At 36.4% G+C, this 18,203-nt stretch overlaps 1 protein-coding gene across 4 annotated transcripts in view; it reads left to right on the top strand.

Moving 5' to 3' along the window:
- The window catches only part of ZMYND11 (zinc finger MYND-type containing 11), a 108,217-nt gene that overhangs the window by 51,672 nt on the left and 38,342 nt on the right, over positions 1 to 18,203 (top strand). For all 4 annotated transcript variants that reach the window (XM_076331904.1, XM_076331902.1, XM_076331903.1 and 1 more), the window contains exon 3: positions 10,883 to 11,042. In XM_076331904.1, the coding sequence (XP_076188019.1) occupies positions 10,883 to 11,042 (160 nt within the window). The remainder of the gene's footprint in view (positions 1 to 10,882; positions 11,043 to 18,203) is intronic.

Here is an 18,203-nt window from a genome sequence, read left to right as displayed (position 1 = left end):
AAGCAAATAGTGTTATTAAAAGCAACTCTTCAGAGTACATGTTAATCAAACCCTGGTCAGCTGTACTGTGGTGGAACAGGTCAATATTAAAGGAGGTACTCAAGAAAGCTCACATTTTACCAGTTGGGAAAGGATGAGGAAGAACAGTACAGTGAAGTTGTTTTCCATGCCATGCAGTGTAATAGCAGTTTGTAATTATGCAAGGGTAAGCAAAAGTGTGGAGTACAAGGTCCTACAATAAGAAGCATGATACTCCTTCCTCAGCGGGCCACATTGCTGCTTCTAGTGGCAGCCAATCTATTGAGTGTTCACCTCTGAGAAAGCTGAATTCAGTTTGTATTGGGTTGGCTTAATTATAGATATATTCCTTACAGAAAACAAACACAGAAACACATCACCAGGTGATGACAGGGTAAAAAACTCTTAGTTTTAAATACCTCTTTCTGTGTTTTCTGTTATAGTCAAGGACAAGGTCTTCTTTCTGTCTGACTCCACTAAGTCAATCTCCTTTTGCATTTCTTCTACTTTCTCTCTTTCCCATGATAAACTTCAGTTGCTTCTTTTAGGCCAAAACCAATGGTTTTTTTGTCTGTTTTCATAACACTATTTTTATGTTAAACGAAGAGAATGAACCAAGTCTAGAGTTTTAAAGCTTGTAAATCCTTAGTCATAGAACATCCGGGGGGGGGTGGGGGTGGGGTGGGGTAGTCTTCTGTGCTTTTTCAGCAATTTTTGATCGATTTGGTTAAAAATCATTATATTAATTAAAAAAAAAGCAATCTAAAACTGATCATTTGACTTCCTAATAACAAATTTTTTAGTGAAAGTACCATTTTGGTCATATATAAAACCTCTGCATTATGTCTGCATAACTATCAGTTACAAGCATGGCAATACGTTGCATAGAAATATGATGGACACCAAAACATTTGACTTGTTTGAGAATTAATTTTTTATACTGATGGCTTCACAGTAAGGTTAAATGATGCATTCAGGTTGAAATTTTCAGACATTTTCAAAAGTTCAGATATATGCTGTGAAGTAATAAAAAGAACACTGAAAACTGCAGGATATATATGCAGGACAGTGCAGGGAATCTCACCAGCTTTTGCATCGTAACCAATACACAATTTTGCTTGTAAATTTGTACTGAGACTGACCAATGAGGAAATATTCAGCAAGCTCATAAGGATTTTTAACATCCAGATTCACAAAAATGTTGAAGAGAAGTGAGGAACTAAACTAAACACTCATATTTTATAAGACCCTTAAGAAATGACGGATTGTCATTGTTTGCACAAGGAATGTTCCCAATGGCATATGTAATTAAATTTCACCTGTGTTACCTGTAGATGGCTACATTTGTCATAAAGCTTTTATCTGTTTGTTTATATTGTGTTTAATCTTAATTTTGTTTGAGAGTTCAGCATGATTTTCTGTTCTGGATATTACGTAACTTTAATCTTGCTGGTATTAATGGTCCATTTTAAGAGCTGATTTTAGACATTTTTGACGAAGGAGGGTGGAAGCAGGGATGACAGTAAAAAATTGTAAACTTGTCTTAGAAAAAGGCTATAAAGAACCTAGCTGCATTTGCTCTGAGTAATAGTAGAATTAAAAATTCTGAATTAGTAGATTTGGTTAAAGTGTCATCTTGAGTTTATAATGCTTATTAATAATTACTCTTTTTCCCATCAAGCTCTTTCCTTGATATAGATAATTTCTTTAATTTGTGTAACGGTTCTATTTAATCACATTAATTAAACTGATTAAAGGAGTACATAAAAAGAAGTCCAGATATATTAAGCAGTGGTGTTTGTGATTTGTCAGGAGTAATTGTTTCTTCAACTTGGTACTGAGACACTGTCTCGCCATGTGATAAAGAACATTGCTACCTGAATTGCTGGGTCTGCTTCTCAGTGCTGGCTGTCATAAGACTAATTCAGTGCCTAGTGTAGAAAACTTCACCATGGGACTGACAGAGATTCCTCCAGCCTTGCCACTTTTTTTTCTGCTTTATGCTGACTACATGGAATGAAAAGGATGCTGTAGCCAGCTGTGCAGCCATTACACCTGTAGGGGGTTTAGCATAAAAGGCTATTTTGTTGAGGACTAGAGCTTGAGGTGAGGCTAAACATTTTGTGTATTTGCTTTGATCAGAAATATTCACGCATACACATCTAGCTCCTACAGTTCATTCTGCAAAAAATAAATTGATAGGTGCTCAGATGTTCTAAGGAATTTTGCTTGATCAATTTTCCTTATCTAATAATTCTTCTCTTAAGAATGATCTTACGTGGTATTGTTAGTAAGGCAGTTTTCTTTCTTTATCTCAAAGGTCAATGTTCTTCATTGATTCAGTAGGTGAAGTCATCTCTGGGCTGAGCATGAGTATGACTGGTAAATAAAATGATTCACACTAACAGCACAAACACATGGTTATTAACAACAGCCATACTCCTTGTTTGATGTTTGCTAATGAGTGCCAACTCATTTAAACTCTCCTTACTGTGTATTACTATAAAAATTGTAATATCCAATATTTAATACTTTTCATAGAAAATACATGCAAACTATGAGCTCCAGTATAAATATTGAGAAGGAAAGTGGTGGAAGTGTAACTGACTTGAAAATCACTATCCGCATTTTCATTTTAATGAATATTCTTGTGTACTCCATACTTCTATTAATATTTGTGTTGAAGTTGTGTAAGTTTACACTGATACATACATAACAGGCTATCTTTACTTGTAATTACTAAAAGCAAAACAATTTACTTCCTATGTCATAACAAGTATTGATTTTTGCTTGAATCATAACATCTTTATAATATTTGAAAGTGAAACTTCTAGCTTATGTTTGGTTTCTTTGCTGTAAATAAATGTGGCTTTCTATTAGAAGTAAAAGATAAAAATGAGTGTGACATGGCCATTTAACAGGTTGTTGTCTGGCCTGAAGTGCTCATCAAGGCTTTCTCTGTAATCAGTGGAGAGAGAATGATCTCCAAAGCACTACTCATACCATCTATTTTAGGCTGCGGTCTCATATTCCCATTCATGTAAACAATATCATCACCAAAAGCAGCAGCCCTGCCCTGATGGCTTTTCCAGCCGTTGTGCTGTTCCCTAGCTGGTAATTAGGTGAACATTTGTGTGACAGTGTGATGATTTTGAAACTCAGCCAAGCTAAAACTAATCTGACCAAAAAAAAAAAAAGTTTTTGTTAATTTTAACCCAGATAAGAATGGAAATTAAATTAGATAGAAAACTCTGAAAAACTGAATCATGAAAGCACTTGAATGTATATTTTTTAAGCATGTTTTGAATTGAGACACTCAATATGAGCTGACTAAATATTTCATTTGCAAGGTATTAGCCAGGATGTTATATTCTGAGTCATGTATCACTTGTTTGTCTCTTCAGTACATCCACAGAAAAGTGCTGGATGGAACAGTGGCTCTGCATATACACACGCAATTTTACATATGCATGGAATGCCACTGAACGATTAGTGCTCCTGTTTGCCAGTAGTGCTCAGTGCACATACATGTACATTACCAGCAGTATCACATGCAACTTTTTAGGTTCAGAAAATGGGAGTAGAGCCCTTTTTTAGATAAGTTCCTCCTTAAGAAGGTGGTAGTATTTCTGAAAGGGAGATTTTTGTAGGTAAGGATCGAATAGCTCAGTACCTTAATTACTTGCTTTTCGTGGTCATATTGGTGGGTTACACAATCTTAAGTGTATAGTGAAGTTGTATGTAAATTACTGAAACAAGGAATTGCCTGAGTTAAAATTACCGTGGTTTTGACAGAAATGACCCAGGTAATTAACATTACAGGAAACTGTGTGGTGCCTGGGGGATCTAAAGCCCACACAAACAAGATTACTCCTTAGCTTTGTTTTAGCAGCAGCAAAAGAAACATCAGGCAGATCTGAGTTTCATTGAGCTGCTGGATCTCACCATTTCACTATCAAGTTTATGCATTCTTTTTGTTTTATAAAAACACTGCACAAAATTAGATTCTGTATTCATGCAAATGCTGTATTTCTAGACTATGAAGGAGAGATGAAACAAACTTTAAAAACATTGCCTACTTAGTGTATGTGTCTTCAAAATGAATGTTGCAGATACTGATGTCAGAGGGAAAAGAAAATTCATCATTTCTCTGTAATTCATTTTCTCTGTGTCCCCCAGTTGGAATTTTGGACTGCACAAAATGTAGATCATACAATCACTGTTTCATTGCACAGGCAACAGCTCTGTCAATGCCTGCGTGGTCTATGCAGTGTGCTGTTGGTATGTGAAGTGCAGTGGAAATCAAATGCAGCCTGTTCATATACATGCACCTCTCTTTGTGAAGTGTAAATACAGAGGAAGAATGTTATGCTTTGGTTATCTTTATCTTAGTGAATTTAATCCAGAATCGAAACTTCAGAAACTGTAAACATAAAAAAGTATCTTAGAAAACAAAAGCGTGCTGCTCTGTCCCCACTGTAAACGGTTCTACTTTCTCTGTGTGTCTGTATTGTCTTCAGCTCTCAGACCAACTCTCAGTTTCTGGCAAGCAGGGAATATATATTTCAAATATATTGTTTTGAAATACAAATACCCATAATGTTTAGCCTGTGTTTTGTGAAAGCTGATTTGTATCACAGTGCTAATCTGGTGGGAGCAGGCAGCCTACGCTTCTGAGTTGAGACCTTGAGATACAATTGTGAGCACAAATCTTCACCTGGCTCTCCACAAGGATAGCTAGTGGATTCCTGAGATTTGAGCCTGGGTATTTTAAGTTCTTATAGCTGTATTTGTTAAAAAGAAAAAAAAAAAAATCATAGCCATCTCTTCCATTTTTACTTTCAGTATGACCAAGTGACCTATTCTTTGCAAATTAAAAAAGTCTTAAAAGAAGTGCGTGGGCCTTCTATAAAACTGCTGTCATACCCTGAATCTAAAGCAAAAGGCATCATTTCTCACCAGAGGTAGGAATACAATATAAAACTCAGAATAGATTTTTGGCTGCTTTCCTTCCGTTTTATGTATTATTGCTTAAGGTCTGTCCCTGAATCTAGGACATTTTTATATACCTGTAGGTAACATTTAAAATTAATGGCAGTCTTTCAGTTGAGTTTAATGGGATCTGCTGTATGTTCTCAGATCTCAGTTGTGAGATGGGCTATGCATACAAGGAAATCTTAAGACCTCTGTTTCTCCCTGGATGAGTTGCTTAGCAGATAGTCTGCTGCTGCCAGCTGACTGCTACTTCCCTTCGTATCATGGAGGGCATGATAATTGATCAGACCAAGATTACAGTGTTTGCCACTAAAATTAGCGTCTACCTACACTTGTCACACTGTTATGTTTTATAAAAGGCAGCTATTTCCTATGTATATTTTACTTAAGTCTTTTACAGAGATGCTTGCTGTAGCATTTTTCCAGTATTTTCCTTTTGATTAGTTCAGGTGGCTGAAAATGCAATTCCTTATGAGTCCAGAAAACTGATTTTTTTTTTTTTTTTTAAATACTTGTGTCAACTTTCCACCTTAAGTAACCTTCCTTCCTTCCTTCCTTCCTTGGCCAGCTTTGTTTTTCGGGCCACAACACAGCTGGGCCCATGTAAACCATTTGCTGCGTCTCGGTAGACCACAGTTGCCTTCACGAGGACTCTTTGGGCGCAGAGTTAGCTATTTATGTGCATTATTTTGTGGCCATATATATTAAGCTCTTTGGGACAGTGTTTGGCTTCGTGCTGTGTCTTGCACAGCACCAAGCAAAAGAGTTGTCAGCTGTGTGACAGCTGTAGGCAAAAAGTTCACCATCTGATCCCCTGCAAGTGCCAGCAACTTTTGTATCTGTTTTGCTCCCATGGTGATTGCAGCTTTAGTCTGCTTCCTCCACACCCCTTAGATCAAAACAAACCTTTTTCTTGACTTTTAAGATGCGTTACGAGCACATGTATTAGATGTAGGTTTTGAATAGAAAGACATGCTGAACACTGGCTAGTTTGAGAAAACTTTTTTGAAGTTTTAGGTGTGAATTGCTCATATGCTAACAGACTTTGGTGCTTCTCTGTCTCCTGTATATTGCACAGGCAAGTGGTTTAGAGGTGGATTAGGGTACTCCTGTGGTCCAGTTTTGTTTAGCAAAGGGAGGTGGCAAGATCCAGTTGTCACTTAATAGTGGCATGAGTTATAGGAACTTCTGCAGTTTGTTGCTGTGAAGGAGAGACTCTGGAAGGGCACGTACCAGGTTTCCCTGCATATCATTCCTCCCCTGACATTGCAACGTGGCTTAGGTGGGGTGTGCAGCTGTGTGGCTCCTGGATACCATGAGGCCTGTGAGAACTGTTTGAGTCCTCACCTCCAGCTGTGCTGACCCCTTGGACTGTCCCTGTGGTGCCTGAGAGATGGTCAAGGTTTTAGGATGGGTAACAAGAATAGGGTATATAAACAGAAGAATATGATCATATTTTATTGCTGCTAAATTTGAAAAGACCTGACTACTGTTTATCTGCAGTGCCAAATAGGTTTAAAATTGTTGTTTCACGTTTTTCTGATTGGTATTTTGTGTACTAAATACCGATGAGCATGCACACACACATACAATCTACAAATCTATTAATGATTATCCTCTATCGTTCTCCTCTAAATTTTTTCTTTTGCTGCCGGACAGGTGTGCACATATATTAGCTATGTGCACATGTGCATTTACCTGATTCTGTTGGTAGTATCTTGTTTCTGAAGGTCAGCACATTTACATATACATCTGATGGTGTGACAATGCTGAGGTTTGTTTAAGGGTGGTAATGAACAACCTACATGCTAAAGATTCTTATCCTTTGCTTTCCAAGTGGTGTTGCAATAATTGAAAACATGCTTTAGTAGGCTGTTAGAAGTTGATTACAAAAACTGTAATTTTGCTAGATTTGCTAGATTCTTCTATGCTAACGTCAAGGAGGTTTACACTGCCAGTTTATAAATGGAGAAAATAGTGACCTATAAATACTGTAATATTGAGCAGCAGTTCAGTTCCTTCTGTGTCCTGCAGACAGGCAGCCTCATTTGGTGAGATTTGTAATTTAACATGCAGATTATTTTCATCAGACAGACCCTCATTTTATATAGTAGGGATTAGCACAGTTAAATTGTATTTTGAAATGGTTGTTTCAGCCCCCTATCTGATTAGGGCTGGTTTGCTGATTTAGGGGATTTTACTTTGTCTCCACGCCTTATTCTCACCCATCTGAAAGCGTATTTGCTTTACTTCTTGTGGCTGGCTATATAATAGCAGTATAGGGATTGCATTACGCTTCCCAATCTGTCGATATGGAGGACTGGGCAAGAGCATAACAAACCAGTATTGCTTCAACTCCCTGTCTCCAAGGTAAGGCTAATCAGCTTTTGTTGAAAACAGCAATCGGGGATTGCTTTATCTCTCTTACTTGATTTTTAACTTCTTGGTGCCAGATGCTTCAGTTCATGCAGTGCCAGGAAAAGACATGCGCTCCCTGGATTAGTAGTGTCATTTTTGCACAAAGACATCTCAATATTGTTTTTCCCCAATCCAGTAATGAGTCTAATGTGGTAGTTAGGACTCCAAACATCATACTTTCTGTCTCTAGGCTGGAGTTTAGCTTATTTTGTGTTTCCAGCATCTTTCACATGTTGTGACAGTTTTTCACATTTCATTATTAAAGAATTTAACTATCTTTTCTGGTTCAAATCCTGTGCCTTAATAGCTTCTTAGTTTAGCTGCCGTCTTTCTGGCTGAAAAGAAACAAGATAGGATTTCATCCAGACCCTGCCAGTGTTGTTTTATAGTCTTTGTGAATATCTAGCCACATACACTTCACAGGTTTTAATATTAGTAAAAATTCGGGGGGAGGGGGCACTTTTCTAACAGCAATTCTACTCTTCGAAGTAAAAACATTCTCTCTACCTGTGTGTGCTTTCCTATGAAAGCTGATAGCATTTTACTTTAAACATGGAAAACATAGCCCTTGTGGATCTCCAGACTGCACAGTCTGAACATTGACTAAAGTATTCTTCAGAAAGCCACTGGGGATTTATTACTCCCGATTTACAGCTGGAGAGAATGAGGAGGTTGTTTAGTTGGTGGAAGTACTTTCACTCAGGTTGAGAACACAGATTGGATTTGAGAAATGGGAGATTCTGAGCCTTGTGCTCCTTTTCACTAGTGCACACCCTGCCACAGCTGAAATAGGCAGATTAAACCTCTTAGCTGATTAGAGTTGATTTAAGGCTTTTTGGTTTGTGTCATATATCTGTTCTGTTCAGAGTTGTGAGTGAGAAATAATCACAAAACATGTAGCTTGCATTCAAGAGTTTTGTTGGACTGTGTTTCTGCAACTATGGATGATGCAATGCAAAATACATAGTTTCTTCAGCAGGATGCACTGGGTTAATACTTGATTTTTGTTCTCAGACATATAGCAGCCTACTGTATAACTGCAGGGAAATCACTTCCTTGCTCAGTGCCTGATTTGTTCCATCAGTAAAATGGGAAGAATGATAGTTAGTACCTATGCTATGTATTTTGAGACCTATTAAAGACTTGAGGAAATTGCAGAAGATGTGAATGCTGTGGCTCTGACAGGGAGGTTGTTAGTACAGAGTTAAAACAGAAATTTGCTGAAAAAACAATGAAGTTAGCAAATGTTGACAAAGATAATTTGCACTTTAAAAAGCTGGTTGTGTTTGCATAAATATGTGTATATGTGCGCACACACATGAAATACATGTAACGAGTATATAAACAAATGAGTTATTTTCCCTGTTTCAGGCAGTTTTAAAGCTTCAGCAATTTATGCCTCAGCAAATTAATGGTGTTCACTTGCACCCTGAAAGTGAAGTAATAGATTTGAGTCTCTGCCTGTTTAAACCCTCCTTGGAATTTTGAGAACTTGGAAAACTCATTTGTAGTGTTTAATATCACTTGAACAGGTTCTCATGTTGAGTTTTGGTTTCTACAGAAGCAGAGAGGGATCAGGTTGGGCAGATGAGCATCCACCACTCTGATACAGAACTGAACTGATGTGCCTATCTTCTGAGTCATTGTTTGGCCCTCAATCCTTTTTGCTAGCCAGCATAAGTTTCACATATATTAGCTTGGATTGCAGACTTGCATAGAATTTTGTTCTTTTTCTATTAATTTTATTTATTATTACTTACTTTTTATGCAGTGGTTGTATGCACAAACCAACCAGACTTGGACGATGTTGTGGTAGACATTGTAAAATATAGTAAATGGCAGCATCTGCCTCTAAGAGTTTTTACCCTAAAAAAAACCCCAAGATCCTGCAAACATGCTGCATTTACATAAATGCCTCTGATACAAGGCGGAAGTTTATAAATATCCTGTGTTGCTCTGATTATTGTGTAAGGTACTACACAAATATATACTTCTACTCAATCAGAAATTTACTATAAGATTATATGCATTTAGTTTCCTTTAGAGCAAAACAAAAATATTAGATTAGGGTAAACCAGTTTTCAGCAAAAGCTTGAAAGAGAATGCAGGATTGGGAAAGACCTTCATGCATCCAAAACAATAAGAAGTTTGAAAGTCATATGTCTTCAAAGAGAAGGGTTGATTGGTGAAGACCACTCTAGTCGTCTTCATCCCTTATTGTAAGTTTATAACTTCTAAGGCATTAAAAGTTCCTGTCAGCCATGTTATTAAAAAAAAAATCTGAACTAATGTAACTTTTTTTCATGTAATGCTACTGCTTTAAAATGAATTTTCCTCAAGTTTGCTCCTGATATTAAATAATTACATTTTTTGTGAAGATGTTTGTGATGACAGTCACAAAAGAATCATGGTTGCTGGAATTCATTATCAAGCATGAAATAGAGGATACTATAGCTGACAGCTTTGTCTTAAAGCAGGCAAATTACGGATTTATCTCCTAGGAGACAGGTAAAGACAGAGTACCTGGAGAAACCAAAAAAGGGAGAGAAATTCAGTTAGCCCTGTAACTGTAAGGGAGTGATAACTAGAAAAATATGTCCACAAAACAGATACTTCCCATTCGTTCCAAGTCAATTCACTTATCTGCTGATTGCATGCAACTGCAGCTCTTTTCTTCCAAGAACATATCTGTTCTTGGAAATCTGCTAAAAAAATTCTGAAGTGTAATGATCTTAAAACAGGAAGGTCATCTTTTTCTGAGGGAAGATGATTTTATGTTGTTTACTCCAAGTTAATATTTGGTGTTGGTCTAGAAGTAAATTATACTGGTCAACATTACACAACTGAATCTCATGTATATACACAGTTTAGGCTATATATGTTTTGTTCTCATCAGTGCAGTTCATCACAGTGTGATCATTGTGGTTATCTCAAGAAAAGGAGAAAAACCACCTAGTACTGTATAGCTGTTGGATTTTCATATGTGATGCATTAATTTCACATTTTTTATAAATGTGTTGTACTCACAAGCTCATACTCATAGATTCATTGGTACATCTCCAGACTAATTCTATAGTATGAATGCTATAGGAAGTATTACAGAAATGCAAGTTTCAATTAATTTAAAGAAGTCTCTTTAGGGGCACAAATGGATGTGGAAGTTTAGCATAGACAAGCCCAAGCAGTGTGCTTGTTAGTTTTGAGGTGTGATAATTTTTTTTGGTAGAAGATTACTGTGCTACTACTTGTCTAAGTGTGTACATGGTAAGTTCAAGGGGAAGAAAAGATGATTTGGAGTAAAGGGGGAAATTGTATAAATTTTGAGGGTTTAAAAACAACCTAAAACTTAGACTGTGTATTATTTTAAATCGTTTGAAAAAGAGTAATTTTTTTGCTGATGCATTTTATAGTTTAACATTAAGACTTACAGACTTTTGTGCTTTGTGTGCAGGTATATGTCTCGAGTCCATGGTATGCATCCAAAAGAAACCACACGTCAGCTGAGTTTAGCAGTCAAGGATGGTCTTATTGTTGAAACCCTGACGGTGGGGTGTAAAGGGTCAAAAGCTGGTATTGAACAAGAAGGATATTGGTTGCCAGGAGATGAGATTGTGAGTATAAAATCCTTGAGAAAATAAATCATGATTTCTGGTATCTTAGCATGAAACTTGTTTTAATTTCTATTTAAAGTTATTTATAGATGCTGTGTTGGTGCTTGTGAACAGGGAAGTAATGCACTCTTAAACTTTTTTAACCTTTTCTATTCCATAGAAGCTCTTTCTTCTTGTATTCTGAGTTTTTTGCTATGAAACACTGGCAAAGTCCTTTGCTCAGTCATCTCTCACTTTTATGTAGTATTCTCATCTACAGCTGTACAGGAAGACAGTAAATATTATTGGTGTTACTTGAAATCCTCAGATGTCCTCAAATCCCAAAGACGGTATCTTTTAAAAAAAAAAAGAAGACAAGAATTTTTTATTAATCTTGCTTTAATCTGAATCTGAGGAAGGAAGAATTCCTCCCTTTCAAAAGTGAAACAAGAAGTTGTACATTTATATACAAACACACATGAAAATATGTGTTTTACAGATATTTGTGAACACCAGGGCACTCAGTTAGGAAGGATTTTCTTAGCAAATTAGTTACAGGCATCCAGACATTGTTCCATTGGATGTGTAAAATAAATATTAAAATTGAGTTAAACAGGTTGAAAGTGATGTGAAGGGAAGAAAAGCATGTTTTCTCTGCCTCTCCATAGCTGAGATGGAATGCACTCACAAATTTAACTGAGAATAGTCCCATAGACCAGGAAGAAGCTTGCGCAATTGCTTTGCCTTGTTCAGAAGCCCGGTCTCTGTATTTACAAGACCATGTTTTTGTAATTAAAGAAAAAGTTTGGCAAAGGTTTAAAATACTTGAACTAGGAATTGTTGCTTTGGAATATAAATTGCATTAAATACTGGTAAAATGGACAGCATTGTCTCAGACATAGATAATACTTTAAATTTTGAGGAAAACCAGAAAAACTCTACAGGAAAATAAATTCTAAAAACCACCAAAATACTCATTGCATTATTGCAGCCATCAAGAAGATCCTGAAAGTGAAACAACAGATTATTTTTTGTTTTAAAGTGAGAGAAATAGAAACTGGAAACAAGCAGTATTCATAATAGAAAACGTTATAGTTAAAATTATCCCAGTTATACTAATTTAAAGTATTGAAATATGTATTTAATGTACATTATGTCACTGTTAAGATTCTCATTCTAATTTCATTAGAAACCCTCAAGAGAACCTTTAAAGGGTATGCAGCTTTGTTTTTACTATTCTCCCTGGGAGTAAACATTTCAAAATTCCAGCTTAGCTCTTTTAGGTATGTCTTCTGTCAGTTTTATCTGTCCAGAGGTGATGTTAACTGTGCAAACTCAACATGACGTAAAGTCTGAGATCTGTAGTTATTTCAAGTATTCAGTATGTTTGTTTCCTCTATTGCTAAGAGAAAAAAAAAGAAAAAAAAAGAATCAAAATGCCTCACAATAGCCATTTCTTAAACAGTCATTAAAAAAATGTTCCTGCTACTTATTAGCAACATTTGTCTAACAAAGCTTGTAAGATAACCAGCATGTAAATTCCTAGTGAGTCATTAGAATTACATAATTATTTTATCTCAGAATGAAAAGAGTTGTCTCTGACTTGACTGAAGATGCTGCTTAAGTCACATTCTGAATAGCCCTTTGGTTAGAAGTATTGACTGTATTTTCAGCATGACTGCTAATCACTGATGCATTGTGCTGTGTCCATATGTCTGATGGCCATCTCAGTTGTTCAGAACACCAGTGCACACTTGACTTAACAGTTTTATGCAAAAATAGGAATCAGCTTCTGATCCAGACCATGTTTCAACAGTACCCAACCTCCAACTTCTTGATCCTAATACTGAATCAAAATGCTGCAGACACATGAAGCAAAACACATTAACTTGGTATAAAGTCATTCTCTTTGTTCTTTTATTCAAAAAATTTTAATGAGTAACAAAGTATCATTGTCATCACTTGACATCAGATCAAGTATTTTCCATTCTCCAACAATTGGTGCAAAACCATGAAGTTTGGTATGTTCTCTATATTGGACACACTGGATAGTTTTACAGATGCTTTGTCTGCACTTGATCAAGATGCAGTTTGTAGTTCTTTGTAATTCAGTACTGCTCAGATCTGGTACTAATGACTGTTGAACCATGAGCTCAAGTTACATTTCAGTGAGGACGAACACAGGAGTCTTTTCGGAGATCCACTTGTAGGAGATAGAACTCTATGAAATAGGGCTATTAATGTTGGAACAGGGATTTCAGGCTCATCAAGCTTTAGCACTTACAGGGATTTCAGGCTCATCAAGCTTTAGCACTTACAGACAGGCCCTTGACCCAATTGTCAATCTCAGTTTGACTGGTACTACAGGAACTTGGAAAGTTCATAATGTGAAAAAGAAGGACTTGAGAACTGATCCACCACCTATTGATCCACCACCAAAAATGCCCTTGGATTTTAGCTTGTTTTCTGGCACCACAGCGGAAGTCAGTAAGGACCAGCTGTTTCAAGGAGTTAGCAAAGGGACACATTCCTGTCGTCCCTCCTCCCATTTTTTATTTGAGTATTTGCTTGATGTTTCTTTACATTTTTGAAGTTTTGGATCTAAATCTTAGCATTTTAAATCCAAATTCAAGTAAATAAAATCACTGGCTTGGGCCACAGAACTGCTGAGCACCTGTATCTGTTACTTATATAGGTGCCTGACTAGTGGCTGCCACAAGGCCTGAAAGTACTGGTTTTAATGATGACTGTGGACTGATTGCTAAATGGTAACAATAATTAAAAGCATACAGATTATGAAAACACAGCTCTATTTGGAAAAGATTCATTAGATAATCTGTGGTGCTTGCTTAAGTGTTTCCAAACATTTGCCCTATCCAATAGGTTGACATAATGATAGATCTGTGCAGTAAGGACACGATCTCTGATAGGGTTACTGTTAGCCTTAGAGGAATGTGTTAAAAAAAAAATGCTACTTTGCTATCATTGTTCTATCAGTATGTTGAAGCTGTGGTAAAAAAATGAAGCAAAATCTCACATATTTAGAGAAATCATACAAAAGAACAAGCTGAGGTACAAAGACAAAACAGTTTGAGGGCATTAGGAGGAGGCCCTTCCAAAAGGGACAACTCCTGTGAAATGAATATTCTGAAAAACTGGAAAAAAGAATGATCAGATTTAAGAGAGTATAAAATTGTTCTCTTTTTCTCTCAGATATATGTGGGAGAAATATTTTTATATAAGTTACTAAATTTAAAATATAGAGTCAGTTGCCAAATGTACTATATTCCAACTGATATTTAAGTGTTGGTACCTATACAAGAACTTCGCTGCAAATATTATACCTCCAGGGCTTATGCAGGTACTCATTTTGTTTGCTCATTTGCCATCTATACAGATGTTTTGCAGATTTGCAAAATGTGTTCTCATCTTACAGGCTTTCTCATCTTGCAGATGATTAATGCATTTGACACAAAATAAATGAGAGAAGAAATTATTTTCCATTGTTATCCAGGACTTTAGTTAGGAATTTTTCATTTTCACTGTTTGTCGATGCCATTATTATGCAATTCAACAAAATCCCTGCAGCTTCTTACCTTGCAAGGGAAATGTCAGTCCTGAAATCTGGTAATGGTACTTTTTCTTTCTAAAAACTTTATTTCTATTTCTCACAGAACTTGTGAAATTTGGAAGTGTTATTTATTATCAGCATAAAAGAAATTATCTCCTTGCTCTTCAGGTTTAGAAAAAAATTTGCAAATCACTGTTGTTAACTATGTTTTCAAGGCAGTCAATAAAATAGAAGGAAAATGTAGTTCTTGAAGAAAAGAATCATGAATCTCCTTATCTATTCATTTCAGTTTTCAGTTATGCCGTGATATTTATCTACTTTTATCTGTGTAAAATAGTGGTCAGTATAATCAAATGAAAGAAATCAAATTAAAGCACCAATGTCATGTAGCTTTATGGGGGGTTAGATACAGTTCTTAGAGTTAGTTTGTCTTATTCATTTACATATTTTGTGATTTTTCTGCAGACAGTGTGCACGGAGCTATTTTGAGCATTTAATGTGCTAATTCTTCTCCTCATGATTAAAGTCATAAAACTGCACTGACCCAGAGAGAGGCATTATGAATGTATCATTTCAATTTACGTGTGTTCATAAAGCCAAACAATATTGTGCGCTTCTAAAATGGAGATGTGTTAGTAACATGGGTTCATTGTTTGCATCTGAATGCAACATATCTCATAGCACTGCTGTGGTTTAAAGTTGGTTCATAGTGGCCAAATTCTCTAATGAGATGTGGAGAGTGAGACTTCACACTTAGTTAAGGCACTTTGAGCTATTTCTTCACTGACAAAATACATACAAGGTGATTATGTTTTCAAGAAGTCAGTCTTAGTGAGTTCTGTTTTCTGATCATTTAATTGATTGCTTATAGAAAGAGCCAGCAACTCTTCTGGCTAGTTAAGTCTGACTTTGGGGTTTAGTTACAGTCATTTTCCTGTGCATTTGGTCCTCTCCGTATCTAAATTATTGCCTCTCCAATTCTTCCCTCTAAAGATTTTTTAGTTTATTGGAAAGCATGCTATTTGGAGGGGCAGTTTGCTTGCTTTCCTGTTTTCAGAAAACATTAGAGGTAGAATGTGCTTTTTCACAAGACATCCATGTATTCATAACTTGCTAACTCATTACTGGGGATTTTCTGATATTTTATATCTAGAAAGTACTGGTGCTTGCTCAGAATGACTCCAGATACTTTCAAGTCTCAAGACTGCCTAAATAATCCATCTCTTCACTCTGTCTGCTTTCCCATCATTTTAACCTTTGTTGTAACCCACTGCCAGCACTGTGAGTTTTGAAGGTGATTTTGTTAACCCTTATGACCTTAGGCACACACCCAGTCATTATTGTGATTTGATGTATTGCAGGTTCAATTTTGCTAGGATCAATCTATGAGAAAGGAGTATTTTGGCTGTTATGTTTGTGTTAATCTAAATTGCTTTAGATTGAGCAAAAGCTGGGTTTCTTACTTGCCATGCTTAATTGCTTTTGTAATTATATTGATTTTTCCATGCTAGGTCAGTATTGGTAGCCAGAAGCTGTTTTTTGAACTGACTATGTCATCTTGAGTCTCCATAAATACGAAGATAATTGTAAAAAGCTTAAGAACTGTCACTGTGAGGGTTTGAACCTTTTCTGTACATAAAATACATTTTAAATTAAAAAACAAACAAACCTCAAAACAAAACCAACCTACATAGCTATCAGTTATTGCTAGCAAGCTAGGGGCTTATAAATAACTAGGTTGAGGAATGGTTTTAATGTGCATCCCATTCATTTCAGTTAGGAGCAGAAGGATAATATGAAACAGCAATAGTGACAGCCAGTGCCTTCATCATGAAAGCTCTTACAACTAGAGAGCACAAAGAGGAAGAACACGTCACACCAAATGAAAAAAAAAAATTTCCTTCAGTGTTTAAAAAATTCTCCATTTGTCTTATCCGTCCGTGTTGCCTTTAATCTGAAGTCCTGTGTGAATTCACTGATATAAAGCCAAACACAGCCCAAACCATGATAGTTACTATTTCTCACATACTGTAACAAATTGAGGATTTTCCAGGCTGGAATGTTCCAGGTAGATTCCTAATTATTACAAAAATACCAGTGTTCTTTACATTTGGTGAATCACAGATGCAAAGAGTTAATGAATGATCCTATGGGAGAGAAAAGTTCAGATTGGCTTCCATTTCTTATTCCACACCTCAGGGAGAGTATGAGGAGGCTTTGAGAGTCAGGCCACATAACAGTCTGGTCACACGAGAGCACTGAAGGGAAATGAGCTTCTGGAACTCTTTGAATGTTTCTTTGCTGTCTATCTTTCCATCCTCTAAGGTCCCATCATTCAGAGCTTAATTTGCCAAGAGATTGCCACCATATCAATCCACTGTGTGCTAAAAGCAATGATTTTTCTTGCAAATTGTTATTACAAAGTGCACTAGTGTAAAATTCTGCTTATTAATAAATCAAAAAATTAGTGTCCACTGGTGTAATATCCTGCTGTGGATTTGTGAAAGTTCAGAAAAGCAAATATTTTCAAATCGCCAAATCAAAGCATAGACTATTTTGTCCTTGAGAAGCAAATCAGAATTCTGAACTCCCACCTTATGGACAAGAAATTCTTGCTTTATTAAAGCCAATACCCTCCTTTGTCTTTGCATTAAGGCTATTAGCATGCAGCTCATGAGAATGGCCTCACTGCCGTTCCAGTGGCTCTTCCTGTCTCCAGATGGGTTAAGAATCATGAACAATTCTCTGCATTCCTTTTCCAGTCTTGTTTTTCTCTTCCCATCTGTTCAGGAGTATTTCTTCCCTCTCCTCTGCTCATCCTTATTTTTCATCCCCTAAAAAAGGAGCCACACTGTTTGGAGGATCTTCATATTACCAAAGATGACACTAGTAGAGTCCACCTTATTGCATACCTAAGAGATGATACTTCTTTTAAACTGGTAAAACAACCTCATCAGCATCTTCACTTGATTCTCCCAGCTTTGCCAACTTGACTTTTAAAAATTCAGTCAATGTAATGCTGTATTCTTCTTTGAGGCTTTCACTCACTGTTCTGGAGTTGAGATACTGATGATGTTGTTCAGAGATTTCACAAAATGTTTTTTCTGACTGAAAGGGTGTTTTGGAGAATGATCATTTACTTATGGGTTTGAAGTAAACTAGTCAAACTAGTCTGTATAACGCTTCCATCATGGGACTCCAATTATGCTAATGGACTAGATGACATGGATCAGTCCATCTTGAGTTTGTTCTGGAAATATGCATTAGTTTTTTCCACCTCTTTTGTGGCAACCCTGACCTAGTAGTGTTGTTTTTATTAACTTTGTGGGTTCAAAATGCTCTGCATCTCTGGAAACTGTTTTGAATCTTCTATTATTATGTCATGCTGGTCACTGAATGAAACTTAATTGAAGCTGATGGGTTTATTAACATTCATGCTTCACTCACAATAAATGCAGCCCTCATGCCTTTATATCATTGACAGCTGAAAAAATACCAGCCACACCTACAGCACAGGGGACATGGACAAGAAGCTGGACATTTAAGCGATGTGCATAGGAAGTTCTGCTGTTGGTTCAGATAAAATGTTTCTGTGTGTGCAGAAACATCAA

The sequence above is a fragment of the Aptenodytes patagonicus genome, chromosome 2 (genome assembly GCF_965638725.1).
Source record: "Aptenodytes patagonicus chromosome 2, bAptPat1.pri.cur, whole genome shotgun sequence".
NCBI classification, from domain to species: Eukaryota; Metazoa; Chordata; class Aves; order Sphenisciformes; family Spheniscidae; genus Aptenodytes; species Aptenodytes patagonicus.
This window is presented reverse-complemented; position numbering and strand designations above follow the sequence as displayed.